At 40.1% G+C, this 18,118-nt stretch overlaps 2 protein-coding genes across 2 annotated transcripts; one reads left to right on the top strand and one right to left on the bottom strand.

Moving 5' to 3' along the window:
- Positions 1 to 1,050: 1,050 nt before the first annotated feature.
- LOC117482133 (beta-crystallin A1-like) lies at positions 1,051 to 7,907 on the bottom strand. The gene is made up of 6 exons (XM_034130128.1): positions 7,749 to 7,907; positions 7,342 to 7,418; positions 7,077 to 7,195; positions 4,730 to 4,871; positions 3,592 to 3,734; positions 1,051 to 1,363 (listed from the first exon to the last, which is right to left on the bottom strand). Exons 1-6 carry the CDS (start codon positions 7,771 to 7,773, stop codon positions 1,216 to 1,218), a joined length of 654 nt encoding a protein of 217 aa, XP_033986019.1. The 5' UTR covers positions 7,774 to 7,907; the 3' UTR covers positions 1,051 to 1,215.
- A 5,752-nt stretch (positions 7,908 to 13,659) lies between these two features.
- Positions 13,660 to 16,846, top strand: crybb1l2 (crystallin, beta B1, like 2). Its single transcript, XM_034130140.1, has 5 exons — positions 13,660 to 13,749; positions 14,144 to 14,262; positions 15,031 to 15,163; positions 15,301 to 15,443; positions 16,377 to 16,846. The coding sequence occupies exons 1-5, from the start codon at positions 13,660 to 13,662 to the stop codon at positions 16,546 to 16,548; spliced, it is 657 nt and encodes a 218-aa protein (XP_033986031.1). The 3' UTR covers positions 16,549 to 16,846.
- The last annotated feature ends 1,272 nt before the right edge of the window (positions 16,847 to 18,118 follow it).

Here is an 18,118-nt window from a genome sequence, read left to right as displayed (position 1 = left end):
TAACGATGGAGTGTGAGTGGTGGATCGGACGAAGATGGTGTGCCGGCGTTGTTCGACAGCGGTGAACAAGCCAAACATGCTAAATCATATCAGAAGGCATCACCCAGATTTGGCAATCACCGGAGCCCGGCAAAAGACAGCAGCAGTTCAACAGCTTATCCCCGCTGTTTTTAAGAAGCCAATAGACATGAAAGCCGAGAGACCAAAATTAATAATGGAAGCTTTTGGCACATGTTTTTCAACGGCTATGCTGCGCCCTTATGCAATAGTAGAGGACCCCGGCTTTTATTGATTGTCTTTGAAAGTGATTGAAACACTATTTTATTATTTATTTAGTAATATTTTCAAGACATTCTTTTTAGTTTTACAGCTTATTGAACCTTTTTTTTTTTACATCAGCCATTATAGATAATATGGCCATCTGAGTGTGTGTGGTAACCTACTGTTTGTGGTTTGTTTTTAATTGTGTAATAAAGTTAATTATTCAAAATGAAAGAGTTCCTTATTTTTAAACTGACACTTGCACTACTGTTCAAAAATAAACAAAAAACAAACCTGGAATTATGCATATGGGACTTTTTTTTGCTTTTTCGTGTTGTACCGAAGTAAGAATAACTGCAGTTAACATCACTCCCGACTTTACAATGATGCCAAAGCTTTACTTATCACTTTGAAGTTGTTAATATATGTAATGTCATGTCACTGACTCAATGAGTGCGAAAACTCTGTTTATGCAACATTTTGTACTTCTCGCTTGATAACCACTCGTACATTTAATTAAAGATGGTGTTGAAGTTAACTGCTGCTGTGGGTGGTGGTGTGATGTCAAAGACAGCGACTTTATACGGGTTCAACTTTCGTCGCTATGGGAACTCTAAAGCAAGTCCAATCGAAAGAAGACTTAATTCATTTCATTGTAGTAATTGTGACAATTCACATACATACCCACAAAAAATATAAATATAGACTACATCATTGAAAACGACTCACAGGAATGACAGAAACGACTTGTCAGGTTTTCAATCTGAGCTTTATTTTATTTGTATTAACAGAAATATGAATATGAGCTGGGATAAAGAGGTAGCTGCTAAGTCACTGATGGTTTGTTTTGTAGTTGAACTCAAAACCGAAGCTTAAAGTTCAGTTTTCCGGCCTTTAAGTCAGGTGTCCAGGTGTTAGCCTGAGCTGATCCTGCTGGTCCTGGTCCGGTCCTCCTTAGTGTCTGATGCGTCTGATGGACTGGACCTTGGGAGTCTGGCAGTGGGAGCCCCAGTTCCTCCAGTGCTGGTAGTCTCCGCTGTGCTTCTCACACTCCATGATGTACTGCTGGCCCCTGTAGCCGGGGTACTCGTAGCACACAAAGCTGCAGGAGGAAGATAGCAAGTAGGTAAGTAGGAACTGAAATACCTTTTGCTGATTGATTTACCCAAATCATTTTCTCCAGGTGGTTCTCAGATTAAATTTGGATATTACAGAATTAAAGAAATGCTAGGAATAAAGATATCTGAATATTTTGTACAGGGTTCTTACACCTTTTCCAAAGTCAAATTCAAGCACTTTTCAAGCATTTTCAAGGTGCATTTTCAAGCTTTTCAAGCATCTTACAGCTGTTGTAAATTACATATTTATATACACATACTTATACTTAAATGATTATTTCCCTACCTCACATTAAATCAGATGTTCTTTATGCTATAAACAACCAAATGTGTGTTTCATAATAGCATTCTACATGAGGATGAAAAATTAAAAATGTTAGAAAAGAAAACTAAGTTTAATATTTCAAAATGAGTGACCCATCTGTACGTAGACTGGGCATCCCATATAACCTGGCTGAGCCAATATAAAACAATCAGCCAAATAACTTTTCAATATATTATTGATTACTATTTTTGAGGTACTTTTAGGTTGGCAGTAAACACAAGTCAGAGGTAAATGGTGTACTTTGACTCCACTACATGTATTTACAGTAATACCTTTAGTTACTTTACAGGTGTGGATGAATGATGTGAAATATAATCAAGTGTTAAATCAGACTTTAGTTTAACCTGGAGTAAATTCACAAGCTACTCTGTAGTATACAAAGTCATTCAAACTAGCTGCACCTTTACCAGCTTTGAGAACACTTTCATGATCAATCATTATAAAACATATCATATACAATTATTAGGGATGCTCCGATCGCCAATTTTGGAGCCGATCGCCGGAATCAGTATCGGCCGATACCGATATCGCTCTCTTTTCCTCTCTCCCCCTCTCTCTCTCTCCTGACAGCCCGTCAGTATCTCCTGCAGCTCACTGATCCAGTAATGAGCGACCCGACAGTGAAGAATAAATATATTTATAACTAGTTTAGCTTGTTCCAGAGGTAGATAAAATAGCTAAGTGTGTTAGGTCTAACTCTTAATGTGTGTTCTGCTCCGCTCAGCGGTCCGTCACAGCGGGTGGAGCTGCAGGATTTCTGCTTCACACACACACGTTGCATACCGCTATTTTATTGTCATTTGCGGACACTTAAAATACTGCCAGACTAGTGAAGCCATTTTGGCGAGCTTGTTTTGCCGCGCACAGAGAAAAGTGTCATGTATTTTACATGCAACGATAGCCTAATCTAAAATGCTCTACTGTGGGGTACCTTTCGTGTGGTGTGTGGCTCGTCAGCGCAGACTCTCGCATCGTTATTGTTGCACACTTTGCAGGAGGCTACTCTTGGGCTTCGCTTGACCCTCGTCTTAGCCATGGCTTGTATTTGTCTTCTGCTAGCCAACGCTCGTTGAAACGGCAACCTCCTGGCATACTGTCATCTATCACTCTCATCAGAATGCCCAGGTCACACACGTAACAAAAACACTTGCCGGTCACGCGCATTGCGCAGGGGCCGAAGCGGAGCTGTTTTATGTAAAAGCGAAGCAATTAAGCGCGCTCAGACTTCTTTATTTTCTTTTAATCTAAAAAGCGAAGTAAAGCATTTACAATTTCAAGCACTTTATCCCAAATTCAAGCACCATTCCCAAAATTCAAGCACTTTTCAAACCTTGAAAACACCTCGTACAATTTCAAGCATTTTCAAGGATTTCCAGCACCCGTACGCACCCTGTTTGTACTGAATATTGCATCTTGCGTAAGAAATTTTTGGACAGTTTTAGGAATTTTTAAACCTGCTCAAGAGGAGAACTGAAGTGGGAATTCAGAGTTCTAGAGAAGTGGAGGGGGAAATTAATCTAACGAAACTAGTTAAATGGGCAGGAAGTGCTCACGGGGTAAATGGGGTCTACCAATCAGAGTTTCAGGGCTTTAATCCCCAGCCCTTGCAGTCAACATGTCAAAGTGTCCTTGGGCAAGATATCCCAAATGTATCCCGTAAGCATGTCTGCATTATAGAAGTGTATGTATGTCGCTTTGGATAAAACTGTCAGCTAAATGTAATGTAATATATATATATAACTACATTATGGATGACTGTTGCTGTACTGTATAGTACTCCTTTCTGCTCATATCTACCATTTCTGCTTCTTTATTTCACTCTAAAGCCGTCTCAAACCTATTTATCCTCTAATTTAACTGGAACCAAAATGTGTTGGGGTTACTTACGCTCCACTCTGCACGTGCATGGAGCCCACCTCGGGGGTGGCCCAGCCCATGGCCCTCAGGGAAGGGTAGTCGTCGCACAGCTCAGTGCTGCGGCCCATGAAGTTCTCCTTCTCGAAGATCATCATACGGCTGTTCTGGTGGGACTGTGGATGAGAGGAAGCGGGGAAGGAGGGGGGGGGGGGGGGGTGGATAGGGAGGTATTGTTAGGCCTTACAGACCAACTGTTGTATTGTTTCTATATCTAAGCTGTTTCAGCCCCTCGCTGGGTGACTCCTCCTCCAGTCCCTAACTATCCTCCTATTTGGCCCATGAATGTATAATGAGAACTGGATACAACGTTGGAGGCGGGGCATCGTTCATGCCTAAAGAAGTTCCACATTGGCGCCACAAAGTACAAAATGGCCCGACTATATACAAAATTACCCGGATCATCCAGGAACCTGGGCCCATAGAGCATGCACAATTGCTTTTTCTTTAAGCCCTGCCTCCAATTCGGGTCAGTCCAACTATTGTAGAGGAATAAATGGATTTGGCTTAAAGCGTATTTTACAACTTCTGGACCTAATGATTCAAATAAGGGCTATTCAAGTGTTTGTACTGTGGCCAATGCACCTGGGAAGTGAGCCGGGCATTTAAGCAAATTCTCAAAGTGGCCAAACGGTGCCACTATTCTGTTTCACTGACATCATTGGGCCCACAACTACTCTTTCCTATTGACTTACATTGGGAAAGGGACGTCTTTAAACCAGCAGTTTTAGGTAAATCAACTTCCCAGTACCAACATTTGGATATACCTAATTTAAATCATTTGGTTCTAAAAGTTGTAAAATGTGCTAAAAGCCAAATCCAGAGTTATTTTCCCTCCTTACATCCTTTGACTTAGTCAAGAGCGGACGAGACAGAGCTGTTCGAAGGAAAGCTTAGGAAATAACATACAGTATGCTCATGCTCTATAGGCCCAGATCCCTAGATGATCTGAGTATTTTTGTACTTGAGTCAGGACATTTTGGCTTCATTGAGTAACTTTCATAGGAATGAATGGGGCTCCACCTCCAAAACTCTATCCAGTTATCTTTATACATCCATGATCACTCCTTCCTTCTGTCACTCGCTATCCTCCTTTTTGGTAGATACTCACAGCACAGTAGATGGGGCGGAAGGACATGAAGTACTCATTGTGGTAGGACAGGGAGCCGCTGTAGGCCTCCCAGTTGGGGTACTCGCCCCTCTCCAGGATGAACTGCTGGCCCTGGAAGTCATGGTGCTCGAATCCAACCCAACTGGAAACATGGGGGAGAGAAGAGGTGAAATAGTCAGATGGGTGAGTAGAAACGGTCAACATTGGTTTTTTTAAGTCAGTGTGAACATAACACAATGAGGCGACATTACACAGGGTGAGAGGAGATAAAGAGCACGAGGAAAAGTAGCTGCAGATGGGACATGAAGATGGTCTGCCCTCTAGTGGTCACAGGAAGCACTGCATGGTAATCCTATTTTCCTTTTTCACTGAATTAAACGTTTTACCAACAAAAGTCCTAATCCAGCCCCCTTTGAATCCTTTTATTTTTTTCTATTATAGAAAACCCCACAAAAATGAATTTGTTTTCTGTATACTAAAAAAATCTCCCTAGTGGAAACCTGAAGAATAGCCTGTATTGGCCCTATAAGGCAAATGTGGAAACATTTCTCAATCTGGTGATAAATAGTAAAACGTAGCAGTTTTAATAGATTGCATATGCCGTAAGCGTATCGGATCCAAAAAAGAGATTTTAAAGTCTTTCAATTGGGACATTTTCTTTTGTTAAGGCTTTGCTACACATTTTATAATAGACTTATTATAGGTGCTGAAAAAAAACCTCACATTGATATTCTTACATTGAATTTACTTTTGGTTCTTCATTTAGGGTGTAACCTATGTGGCTTGCCCTCCAAACACTTAGTTTCTGCAAATGGTTTCAGTGGATATACGGTGATTTAATTTTCCGTTTTCCTAAGTCTTGAAATTTAAAAAAGATGATAATATGATCTCACCATTTTCCCTCTGGAGCTAAATCTGTATTCATCTGCTGCAGTTAGCAGGGGACAACAGTTCAGAGTAAAGTTTTGGTTAGAAGTGCGCCATAATACAGCGGGGGAACACGTTTGCAAAGAGGAGAGGAGAACTAAGCTCTTAAATTATTTAAAAGAGCTCCAAAGAATGTAGTGAAGGGAGAGACTGTGCTCTTTCAAACAAAAAACACGCTTTTAAAAATGTATGACATGCAGTTGATAAAACTCAACTGCATGATTTGGGCCTTAAATACCCACGAGAGGAGAAAGAGTTAATGATACGATGGGTTAATCCAGTTTATTTCCTTAGGTTAACATGAAATACTTTTAAATATATGTCTAAAATAGCGTAATTATAGCGTTTTATTTTGAAATCCTAGCTCCAACTTATGGAAAATGTCCTTTCCATGTTGGACTTACCTGGACTTAAAGTCTCTACGCCTCCACCACCATTATCCTAAAACCAGTGGTATATTATTTGATCAATTTAAATAATTAATATAAACAATGTATGGGATCCGTTTCTTTTTTTTGTATTATCTCTTTGTATATTGCTGGGTATTTTAATATAAAATAATGCATCTTATTTTCTAAACCGGTCCATCAAGTCCATTTATGTTTTGTAAAGTAGTAAGTAACTTTTAAACACATCTCGTGAAGTAAAAAATGACACTATTTGCTTAATTTGAGAATAGAATACGAATATGTTATATTAAAGAATACTTAATGTGAAGATAAACTTAAAGTATGAACATTTTCAGAGGTTTTCGGACTGAAAGTAATTAACCGTATTAAGAGTATATAATGCAGGAGTAGATACGGCGTAGTAAATAATAGTCCCACTAGATGCTTTTATGAGCAGTTAGTGTGCTTTTCACCAGAGGGACCTTGACTCTTTCCTCCGCATACACTGATAAATGGTAAAGTATCACACCATTTAATCAAAAGGATAAAAACAGTCGTGTGGCCTTAAATTATCCTCTGCTGACCACAGGTGAGGTATGTACACCAGCTCTGAAAATAATCCCTGTTAAAAGCATCCGTCATCTCCTTAGGTGAAACTCTTTCTCAGTATTTCATCTGAAAAAGGCAGCAGTGGGAGAAACACCTGACCTCTCCATCACTGATGGGTGCTGCATACACGTAGAAAAGAAGGACCTCAGAGGTCATACGCCTGGAAACTACTTCCTCTCTCATTATCTCTCTGCCTCACAGACACACACACACACACACACACACACACACACACACACACACACACACACACACACACACACACACACACACACACACACACACACACACACACACACACACACACACACACACACACACACACACACACACACACACACACACACACACACACACACACACACACACGAGTCAGTCAGCTGTCCACAGAGACATGCAGGCGTACAGGCTGTGTGACTCACGCTCCACTCTCCACTCTGATGGAGCGGATGTTGTCCAGGCCGCAGTTGTGGATGTTGCAGCACTCGGAGGTGAACTCCATACACTTTCCCTGGAAATGCTCCCGCTCAAACACAGTCACCTGCACACAGGGGAAGACAGGCATGAGTGTTTGTGTGTGGTGTGTGTGGTGTATGTGTGGTGTGTGTGGTGTATGTGTGGTGTGTGTGTAGTGTGTGTGCAATGTGTGTAGTGTGTGTAGTGTGTGTAGTGTGTGTGTACATTTACCTTAAAGTAAGGGGCTGTACCCATGCTTGGGAAAAACATGGGAGAGGTCATGTGGGTTCTGGTAAATCTATTCATCTCTAAATTGGAAAAGCAAACAAAAAAACATTTGTAAGAGAAATCATATAAATAATCAAATGTATGAGCAACATTAGATTGATTGGATATCAACAGAATCATTTTTCCTTAAAGGTAAACTTTGAGTGCATTTAAATATGTCCTAATAGTTGTAACAATTTTTCCTACCAATTATGTTTTAATTGAACGTATCATGCAGCCAACATGTTTCTAATGAATAAACTAAAATGTCTTTGTTAGGAGAAGTCAAAACAAACATTTAATCCGCACAAACAGTAAAGTCCATCCCGTGGGAAACTTCTGTGAACATTTATTTTCCCGCTACTGCTTACCTGATGCTCTCATCGCGCTCCTCATACTCCAAATCCTATTTACGTAGACTCTGTGTGAACCTGGCGCGCCCGTTATATACCAGCGTCCACGCGGGGAACCTCGTGCTCGCGCATGTACGCGTGTTTCCCCATCCACGCCAACGATGTAAACTAAGCGAGTGTGTGTGAGGTTGGCCTGAATTCAGGATCACACTTCCGGTCAGGGCTTTCAAAATGCATCTCTATTGTACAATGTAACCCCTGTACAGTGTTACAATGATTATTTGAAGATATACAGAGAATACAAATGAAAAATATTTTCTTCCAGATAGTGGGATCTTTTTCGAGAGTTTTAGGCATAAACGTAACATTCATCAGCAGCTTTTTGGATAATTTAATAATTAAGCCATTTTATGTTATCTATGTCCTTATGTTTGGCTTGTCACTCATATTTAACAATATTACGACAGTAATAAACAGCTTGTAAGTAATGTTATAGACATGACAATTAATTGATTGTTATCAATACACATAGTGAGTACTCACTTTTCATCAGAATCAGTAACACATTGTAGTTTCCAAAGAGGACATTGGGTTTCGTTGCATTTGTTCACATTGCAGAATAAAAATATAAGCATAGGTCAATAAATAGATAAAATAAATAAATGTGAGAATATGTGCCATATACTACAGCATATATAAATAATACATATGGGGAAATGTGTATACTTCAATAAATATCAGTGTACATATAAAAACATGCTTACAAATAAATGCTTTAGATGAAAGTAATCCTGCCTCAGAACTATTTAGGCTTTTATTTTGAAGGCCAGTGGTAAGAGAGTTTCTGTATTCCTATGGCTAACTGTAGCCAACTTTACTCAGGTGAGCTTGAACCTCCCATGCGCTCCTCTGTGTTCGTGTTTGTGCGCGTGCGTCGGTGACTCTGCCGCTCAGCCCTCTCGAGCTCTCTCTCTCTCTTTGGAACTCTATGCCTGCAGACTCAGCAGTTTGCGGGCTATACAACAGGCACAGAGGTGAGGCTGGGGAATGCGGCCTGTTGTTGCTCTATTCGTATAGGTCAGCAGTGCCTTCGTATAGAGCAACAATGGCCGGGACTATAGGCAGAGAATGAGAAGGATTTGGAGAGCTTGTTTCAATGGAGCCACTCTAAAGTTGAGGTAATTTACACACAGGCTCAATTAAAGTGAAATAATAATGAATAATATTTAAAAAATGAATAGAGTGGTGCAGTGATGATGTATGACACAGCAGTTAGCATCACAAGGGCTCCCTTGAGAGAAAAAGCAATGGGATTTTTCAATTTTATATTGGAATATGGTGGAGAATTAGATCTATGGTTAACACACGTTTATGATACTTTCACGTTTTGTTCAGCAGGATAATTTCCACATATTTCCACAACTTTTAAGATTGTTTAAGCCTATATGCAATCCCCAGAAGTAAAAAGCTAATGTTAGGCTATAAAGGAACTACATCATAATCACATGGCTGCACTTAACCACCGCTAAGTAAACTGCGGCTAATGTTCGGCGTAATGATGTTTAGTGGTCCCATTTAGTCACTTATTCGCAACTGCCGTGTTAAAGACACATAGAAGCTTCAGACATTAAATATTGGAATATTTACTGACATTTAATTGTATTTGTTATGTCAAAAAATCAAACGTGATAATTCCTTAAACTTGTGTTAATCACAGATCCAATTTCAGTCACCTAAGCAACATGTTCAAAAATAAGTAACTCATAACCAGGTCTATGGACTCATTCCTGCACCACTTTGTAACGTTGGGTATTATTAAAATACATACATAGAAAAGTGGTTTAGGAGAATATTTTTGTTCAGGAAAAAAAGCCCTAAAAAATAAAACTTTGTGTTGAAATACTGTCAGTCTGTCACAACCTCAGAATATTTTTGCACTGATGTTGTTTTCATGTAAAACTACCAAGTCCATCACTTCTCACATCTGGGATACAGTTGCCACAGCGACATCTCTCCCAGCCTCATCTGGTCCTTGACATATCACCCAGAGAGCCATGCTCATTGTCAAGCAGACACACACTCGCCAAAGTCACGACCAGCATCATTTCCCAACAGAGTTTCAAAAGTCACTGCCCTTCAAACTATCTGCGCCAACATTAATCCATACTCAGAATGAATATTTCATGTGCCGGGTTTGGTTGCACACAACTATTTACTGAATAGGATGAAAGACCAAGAAAGAAAATGAAATATAAAATGTTTTGCTATGTAAAAGCATCTCACTTTTTTCGGGAAACATTTCAGTTTTATACTATCAAAAGGAACAGGACATAAAGATTTATAATACTATGTTTGAGATATTGAATATCACATTCCTACTGATTGCTTAAAAAAACACTTTACTCTGTAAAGTTTTCATGTTTTTCTGGTTCTTGTTGGAAATAAACAAAAAATGTGTGTACATTAAAACTCATTTATGTAAAGCTGAGACCTTAAGCATCAATTTGCTGCTGGTCAGAATAATAATAAGACACATCATTATGCAAGCTTGCATTTTTCAGGAAGTGCATGCAAATGTCTTGTCAACTTTTTATATTTTAATTTATCCAACAAATTATTTGCACTTATTTCAAAATTCTTGTTTAAATGTTTTTCATTTTTTTTGTTGATGTTTTGCTTTTCCTTTTCTATATTTATGTAATCAACTGGAAGTCATTGTAGATGAAGGTTCCCCCTTGATGATCTCTCGAATACACTTAAATGTAAAAAAATCCATATCTAATGAGATGCTCCAATCAACTTTAGAGAGCTGGGTTATGACGTCATATTTACTTTCATATGAATGACGTGGGTCCCACTTAGTGAATGGACATATTTCCTGTTATGTAGTAGTATCTGTGAAAGCCTCAGTGGTGCCTCTGCAGGACATGGAATTGATTAGACTTTGAAGTTGAATTTCACAAACTTCAGCCACACTCAGGATATTGATCAAAGGGCTTTTTGAAGAGCATGTTTCTGGTTTCTAGCTCATCTATTCTATCCATCAGATTAGGTGCTGCATTTTATAGCTCCAGCTAAGAATGAATGATCTCTTTATAAGGAGCTGGATAATAGTGTAAATGATGAAGGCGATGTTACCACCTGCGCCACGTATAAATGGGAACATTTTTGGACCCCTATACCGTGCATTACAAAACTAAATTACTTTATATGTGCTGCATTGCAAAAATGTGTGATTTGCTAATTATCTTCCAAAAGTTTAATAATGAACTAATTACAATGATGCTTTCCTAGGGATACTGCTATTTATTTAATTTTTTACTTTATTATTTGCCCCTTTTGTTTGTTTGTTTGTTCACCATGTAAAGTGGCCTTGGGTCCCTTGAAAGGCGCTATACAAATGTCATCTATTATTATTATTATTATTATACACATTCCTTTATTTCTATTTTTTGTTTGTTAGTTTTATGGAATGTCATTTTTGAAATTGGCCTTATTATGCTCATTTCAGGTTAATATATGTATTTTGACATGTTTCCATGCTTTAATGTTCAAAAAGCGCTTTTTTGTCTCATACTGCCTGTGCTGCAGTTCAGTTCAGCTCTGCAGTGATTAGTCAACCCCTTAATAATGAAATACTTAAGAATCAAGTCAAAAGGGAAGCGCCCCCTTCTGTCTTGTGGAGGGGATGGAGAACAAGGACAGATGATACTTCCCCTTTTTTGTATTCGTTCTCTTAGGACGTACAATCCTCAATGAGAGGGAAGTGTGATTCAGGCCTTCAATCAGTACCCAATTGACCTTTCCCTCATCCTAACTTGAGCATGAGGATTTAAGGACATACTAATATCATGCACTGATTAATGAGGCCAATCTCTGAATCCAAGACACAAGTAGCTTTTCTTTCAGGTTCTCGTCTGGTGAAGAGCTGCAGCCTTGATTTCCCTCCTGTCCTCAGCAGCACATGTGACCTCCCCTCTAAATGTGGAGATACATTGGACCTTAGGGTTGCTTGTTCCCTCTTGTGCACTTGAGAATAATCACCTTGCGGATGAACGCCCACCGCATGAAAAAGGCTTGCTTTAATTTAATAGCCTTCTCCTACAATGCTGAGAGAGACATTTAGATTATTGTACACCTGAACCTCTTTCCCAAACGGAGCGAGGTTATTGCTTCTCGCAGCTTATTGCTTTTCCTTTTATTGTTTGTCCCAGCGCCTCTTAAATTACAGTCCTGGAATGAATAACTTTGTGACAGGCTCTTAAATGATACCCTGGTCAGGCTGGCCGTTGTTGTTGTGGAACTACTATTGGTGTCCGGGCTTTGGATGTGAGAACTCACTATTGTTTTATTGAAGTTATCAGTCTTCCATCAAGTCCACCGAGGCAAACCACACATTGATTTTTCAGTTTGTCACATTTTCTCATATTTTTCAAACCTATACCTCTCTGCCTCTCTTTCTGTCCCCTCTGTGTCTCCCTCTCTCTTTGATGATGGGGGTATTTCTATTCTGTGGGGGCTGTGAGCTCAGCGAGTTTGTTTCTGTGTCCATAATCCCCTCTCTCTGGGCGCCAGCATATAAAAGCCACGAGGGGCCTGGAGCAACACACAGACCACCAGTCTCAGCCCCGAATCTACTCTTTTACGCACACACTGCCACAGGTAAGACAGTGGACACACATCATACAGAGAGCAGCAGAGAAAAAAGGGAGGTAGAGGGTTAAAATTACGTTTTACCTAGTAATGACAAAAGTATTTTGTAGTTTGAGCTTGTGATTTGAAAGTCCAACATTGCTTATATATAGTATGCTAAAACTAATACTTGTGGAACCCAAAATAGAACTTTAAAAATGAAGTTGGTCCTACAAATGCAGAACTATTTTAAATGTAATTTCAAAACTAAAAAGTCTAAAAGAAAGTTGTGTTTTATGCTATATGCTCATGTTAAAAGGGATCACTAGGTTTTTATTTATGATAGCAAAGCCTGCTATTGCCTACAGTTCTATTTTGGACATGTTTGTTGTTTTATTCTAGAAATGTGTAAAGAAGAAAGGGTGAGAAGGTAGTATTCTCTATGGTCTGAATTATGCTTTGTTAGAGATTGTATGAAAGTTTCTGTGGGTGGGGTGTGGGGCTCGGAAAAGGGGTAGGGTTATTTGCTTAATTATTTTCCTAAACATATGATACTCTTAATCTTTAAATATAGAATCATGTCATCTTTACTTTATTGTGGATACTTTTTTTCCTTAGTAAAGGTGATATTCAAAAGAAATATCAACATCAGTGTTTTTATATATTTAAAAAATAATGTTTTACCCAAGCAGGAACCTCCAGGTCAGATAATTGAAGCCATTGTGGAAAACCTGTACTCTTTAAAACAGCCAGCAGGGGGCGACTCCACTGGTTGCAGAAAGAAGTCTGATTGGTTAAAAGTCTATGAGAAAATGATCCTTGTTCTGACTTGATTTATCACCTCAGTAAAGATTTTACTTATGACTTTATAGTCTGAATCACAAGTTTCAAGTCTTCAGAAAAAACAGTATGCTGGATATTTTGTAAATTGTGTTCCCATTTAGACGATAGTGCATAAGGGCGTGGCTAACTTGACTCGATTGACATGTCACATCCATAGTGCTACTACTATGGCGTTGTTCAGCGTTTGACACTGTTATAGAGTCAACTGTATTTTTGTATGGGAGGTACATTTTAAGCATGTTTTTTCTGCCAAAATGTTCATCCCAATTTAATACCAAAGTTAACGTGAATTATGGATGCACAAAGCTAAACAAGCTAGTGTAAGCAAAACAACATGGCAATGGCTGAAATGCCAGACTCAATGCCTCAGATACAAACCAATAGTGATGTCGGGTTGGCTTGTCTTGTCTAACCACTTTTAATTGATTCAAAGCATCTTCTTTCCTCAGTAATCATGTCTGCTGGAGGAGAGAAGTCCAAGTCTGCTTCCCAGACCGACGGGAAGGCCGCTCACAACAAGATGTCCGATATGGGCTCCTACAAGGTGAAGTACACACACGAACACACACAAACTACACCAGACGATCAAACATCTACAGATATACCATACAGTCTTGTTCACACCATGTGATGCAGCTGGCTTCATGCTAACAGTTTACCTTCTGGCTGGATGTCTATTATCACAACCTGCTGCTTCTTAAAGCTCAGTGAGGGGGCGGTCGACAACTACAACTGACAGGAAAATACCATGTAAAGCTTTTGTGCTTTCAGTCATTGTGGAGAAAGCTGTCATAACATCACAGTCACTTCCTTTTACCAAACCTAAAGCCACTTCTACTTTTCCATAAAAATCAGGTTTCTACTCTCATTAGCTTTAACTTTGAAACCACGTTTGCGACCACATTTTCACTGTCATTCTCTTCCCCACAACAATCCAGATGTGCGTGTACGACCAGGAGAACTTCCAGGGTCGCTGCATCGAGATCAACGGCGAGTGTATGAACGTGTGCGACATGGGAATGGACAGAGTTCGCTCCCTGCGCGTCAACTGTGGCCCGTAAGTAGCCTCTGCTGCGGATACACCACCCACCTGCAAGTAATCATACTGCACCCAACACCCACACTCCTCTGAGCACAGAGCAGGGGATAGCAAAATTGTACCTCCTCATTATGTGACATTTCCCTCTTCACATTTTGAGAATGTCGCTGATGCTTTTATCCCCAATGATTTGCAAAGAGGGCAGATTTAGAGTGAACTTCAATGCCTAACAACATGAAAAAGCAACAAACAGAAACGACTGAAAGTAGTACAGCAGTTTTCCACTGATTGGACCAATTAGTGAATCATGAATCAATGTGGACCAATTGCCATTAAGGATATTAGTTATTTCAAGATGCAACACCAAGTAGGAAGAAAGCATATCTTACTGTTATAAACAAACCGTCCTCTTTGCAAGCAGCTTTTGACGTTCTACTTTGATTTTATTATTAGGTGGGGACCTCTAGTAGTTGTCGTAATTGTAATTGGATCAAAGGAAGAAGTTGTGATGTAACTAACGTCATATTTGTCACATAGACCTACTTAACTAACATATTTAACCTAAGTTACGTAACATTATTCCAACTCCGTAAAATAAATGTACTTACGTAAAACCCTTACGTACATAATACAGGTTACATATCAAACACATTTCTTTTTTTACGCAATCCATGATCTTCTCCTTAACCTTACCACATACAATTGTTACAATTTACAATGCTTAAAACTCTTTAAGCTCATCCCCTTCCCCCCCCTCGTCCTTGTGACCTTTACTCCCCTCTTCAGCTTCGTGGGTTATGAGCAGATGAACTTCTGCGGAGAGATGTTCATCCTGGAGAAGGGAGAGTACCCCCGTTGGGACTCCTGGAGCAACTGCCAGAAGAACGACTACCTGCTGTCCTTCAGGCCCGTCCGCATGGTAAATCTCCTGTCCGCTTGTTAGGAAACACGCTCTGAATTCAGCGGCTTCATCCATTTGGCCTGCTTGGATTCATGTTCTATTTGTCCTAATTTCAACTACTTCTCCCTGCTTTTTATTTCCCCACAATTTTGTAGGACCCCGAGAAGCACAAGATCTGCCTGTATGAGGTCGGACAGTTCAAGGGCCGTAAGATGGAGATCATGGACGATGATGTCCCCAGCCTGTACTCCTACGGTTTCACCGATAGGGTTGGCAGCATCATGGTCAGCTGTGGAACGTAAGTAGTCTCGCACCATTTTACGAGTTTTTTAGTGACTTTTCTATAGATAGAGATAGTTCGACTCATCCAAACAACTTCCCATAAGACAGTTCACCTCCTGTGGTCCTTATTGACTGTTTTTGGGAACTTAACAAACAAGCAGACTCATTCCATAGAAAAAACACTTAATAGCTTTCTTGCAGAGACTTGAATGAATAGATTGATACCATCTCCATGTTTTGAGATTGGTATTGATCTTCTCATCTCACTGTTCAAGGAGCTGCAGCATAAATATCTCTCTATTTGCAGCTACCAGTCGAATCAAAACCTTTTTCATCCTTGTTCTAAGCAAATATTACATTGCATATTATATTGCACCCAATTTACAAACGCAGTTGAACCCAAATATCCAGCCGCATGTGTTAAGTAGTTTTCAAATGGTGTTGTCATTCTCAAGCTAGCAGAATTCAGAAGGATCACACACTATCTGAAAGTGGCGGGTGTGTGTTAAGGAAAAAAAGGATTTTCCATCAGCAGCTCGCAGATGGTGACATGAACGTCAGCAGCTCTATCTGTCTGCTCTCAGAGGTGTGGTTGACTTCAGACACTGTTTCTTAAATGCTGAGATTACTTCATTTGTTAGGCTCCGCGCTGTCTGAAACATCTGCGGTCTGGCATCTGACAGCATGACAAACAGATCGATGTCTTTATTTGTTTGATGTTTATTCTCCCTCTACATCTGTGCTTCTCTAGTCCTTCTCTCACACTGTTTACTCTCACTGTCACTCCTCTTTCAACCATATTGGGTTTACCTTTCCTGGAAACTATTTTCTCTCATCGATCTTGCCACTTTTTCGCCGTCACTTTCTGTATTGTCCTTTCTCCTCACATCCACGTTTAAAATGTTTTTCTCCCCCCTGACCTTCTCCCTCTGTCTCTCTCTCTCCCCAGCTGGGTGGGTTACCAGTTCCCCGGCTACCGTGGCAGCCAGTACCTGCTGGAGAAGGGCGAGTACAGGCATTTCAATGAGTTTGGCGCCCGCTGCCCCCAGATGCAGTCCATCAGGCGTATCCGTGACATGCAGTGGCACCCCCATGGCTGCTACACCATGTCCTCCAAGTGAAACGCAGTGAAGGCGAAGAAGAGAGGGATCGGAGGAGAGACAGGGGCCAAGAGCGAGCAAAGAGACGGAGGGGGAGGCGGTGGAGGGAGGGCCAAGAAGGAGAGGAGGAAGGAGAGGGTGTAATGTTTTCTCCTCTGACCAAAAGTCCCTTGTCGCTTTGAATACAGAATGAAGGGAATACGGCATGTTGTTATTTTTCGCTGATGGAACAATGTAACCTAGCAAGCAACGAAAAAGTTATTCAAAGTGGAGGAGGAGATAATTACACTGCCCTTCGTGACTGAATCTGATAATAAAAACGCTCTCTCTCCATTTTTGTTCTTCCTCTCTGTTTGTGAGCTCCCAATTTGACTCTTTCTCATTCCCTCCATGCCTCACTCCCCCTCACACACTTCCCTTCAACATCCCACTAACGTCAGCCCTCACACAGCCTATTAGAGCCTCACTGAGAGGGGGGGGGTGGTTTAAGGATTTGTTAGGATTTATCTGTGTGGTAGGGGATCTGAGCCACAGCAAAAGGAAGTGGTGGTAAATTCTCGGTGCTCGGCTCCTGCTGTCACATCGACCTTAAACCCCAATAAAGCATCTCACATCCTGCATCCGCTCAAAATGACGTCTTATTTGACAAACATGGTTGTGATAATTAAGTCCCAGATAAATGGATCCGATATTTCCCTCAGGAGTTTGAGGAGAATTCCAAATGAATGCTTTCTATCTATTGGATATGGGAATACTAAAAGGAACCTGTAATATCAACATAGAAGGAAATAATATGTCAAGTTATGTTTTAAAGCTTGTTTTTGCCGCCCCCAGGTGGCCAAATGTGTTTAAGGGTAGTCTCAGCCCTATTTCACAAACCAACATTGGCCTTAAATTGTATTGCATAAAGGTTTACGGGGGCTGAAAACTACAAATTGGAAAAAAGTTGCACTTTGGGCAATATGGGAGTCAATGTTTAGACAAGGAAGAAGTAATAAGCAAAAATATATATATTTCAAGGGTTTGTTCATGCTTGTGATAAAAAGAGGAAAATTATTCTTTCATATGAATTTAGAAAAATTCTCACAAGTTGAACAGTAGTTACAGGTAAATCTTATCATTGAACAAATGTTACGAAAACGTGTGTGACTACAGTCAAACCCCTTTTTGCTTTTCACTTTATATCATTTACCTAGCCAACTAGACTAATAGCAGGGCAATAATGCGCACATTTCAACTAATGAACTAACATTCTGAGGGATTGGATCGAATAATCTTCAATTGTTCCATCAGCCTATAGTATGTTATTTATTATTTAGCAGTCTTAAAAAACATTGTTAGTTAGGCCTCAATTAAATGTTAGTTCATTTTCTCTGCTACCGAATGCGGTTTCTTTGCTAGGAGTGGGTGGTTGGGATGGTGATAAAGATTGATTTCTAGGAGCTTCAGCCATCTGGGAGTTTCTTGAGGACCATCCAAGTCTTTGGGTTTAGTAATCCACCCATACCCAACTAAAGCAGCGTGTCTTGTTCACTGTAACCTTAGAGCTTCATTCACATGATACGCGGTAAAATGGCTCTGCAAAGACGTT

This window comes from Trematomus bernacchii, unplaced genomic scaffold, assembly GCF_902827165.1.
Source record: "Trematomus bernacchii unplaced genomic scaffold, fTreBer1.1, whole genome shotgun sequence".
NCBI lineage: Eukaryota > Metazoa > Chordata > Actinopteri > Perciformes > Nototheniidae > Trematomus > Trematomus bernacchii.
This window is presented reverse-complemented; position numbering and strand designations above follow the sequence as displayed.

What these genes read in the sequence shown, in the direction of transcription:
- crybb1l2 (XM_034130140.1), top strand. Translation starts at nt 13,660, where the DNA reads ATGTCTGCTGGAGGAGAGAAGTCCAAGTCTGCTTCCCAGACCGACGGG. An exon ending in CCGATATGGGCTCCTACAAG is followed by an intron (nt 13,750 to 14,143) that starts GTGAAGTACACA and finishes ACAACAATCCAG; the next exon opens with ATGTGCGTGTACGACCAGGA. An exon ending in CTGCGCGTCAACTGTGGCCC is followed by an intron (nt 14,263 to 15,030) that starts GTAAGTAGCCTC and finishes TCCCCTCTTCAG; the next exon opens with CTTCGTGGGTTATGAGCAGA.
- LOC117482133 (XM_034130128.1), bottom strand. Translation starts at nt 7,773, where the DNA reads ATGAGGAGCGCGATGAGAGCATCAG. An exon ending in GAGCGCGATGAGAGCATCAG is followed by an intron (nt 7,419 to 7,748) that starts GTAAGCAGTAGC and finishes TTTCCAATTTAG; the next exon opens with AGATGAATAGATTTACCAGA. An exon ending in ATGCACGTGCAGAGTGGAGC is followed by an intron (nt 1,364 to 3,591) that starts GTAAGTAACCCC and finishes TTCCTCCTGCAG; the next exon opens with CTTTGTGTGCTACGAGTACC.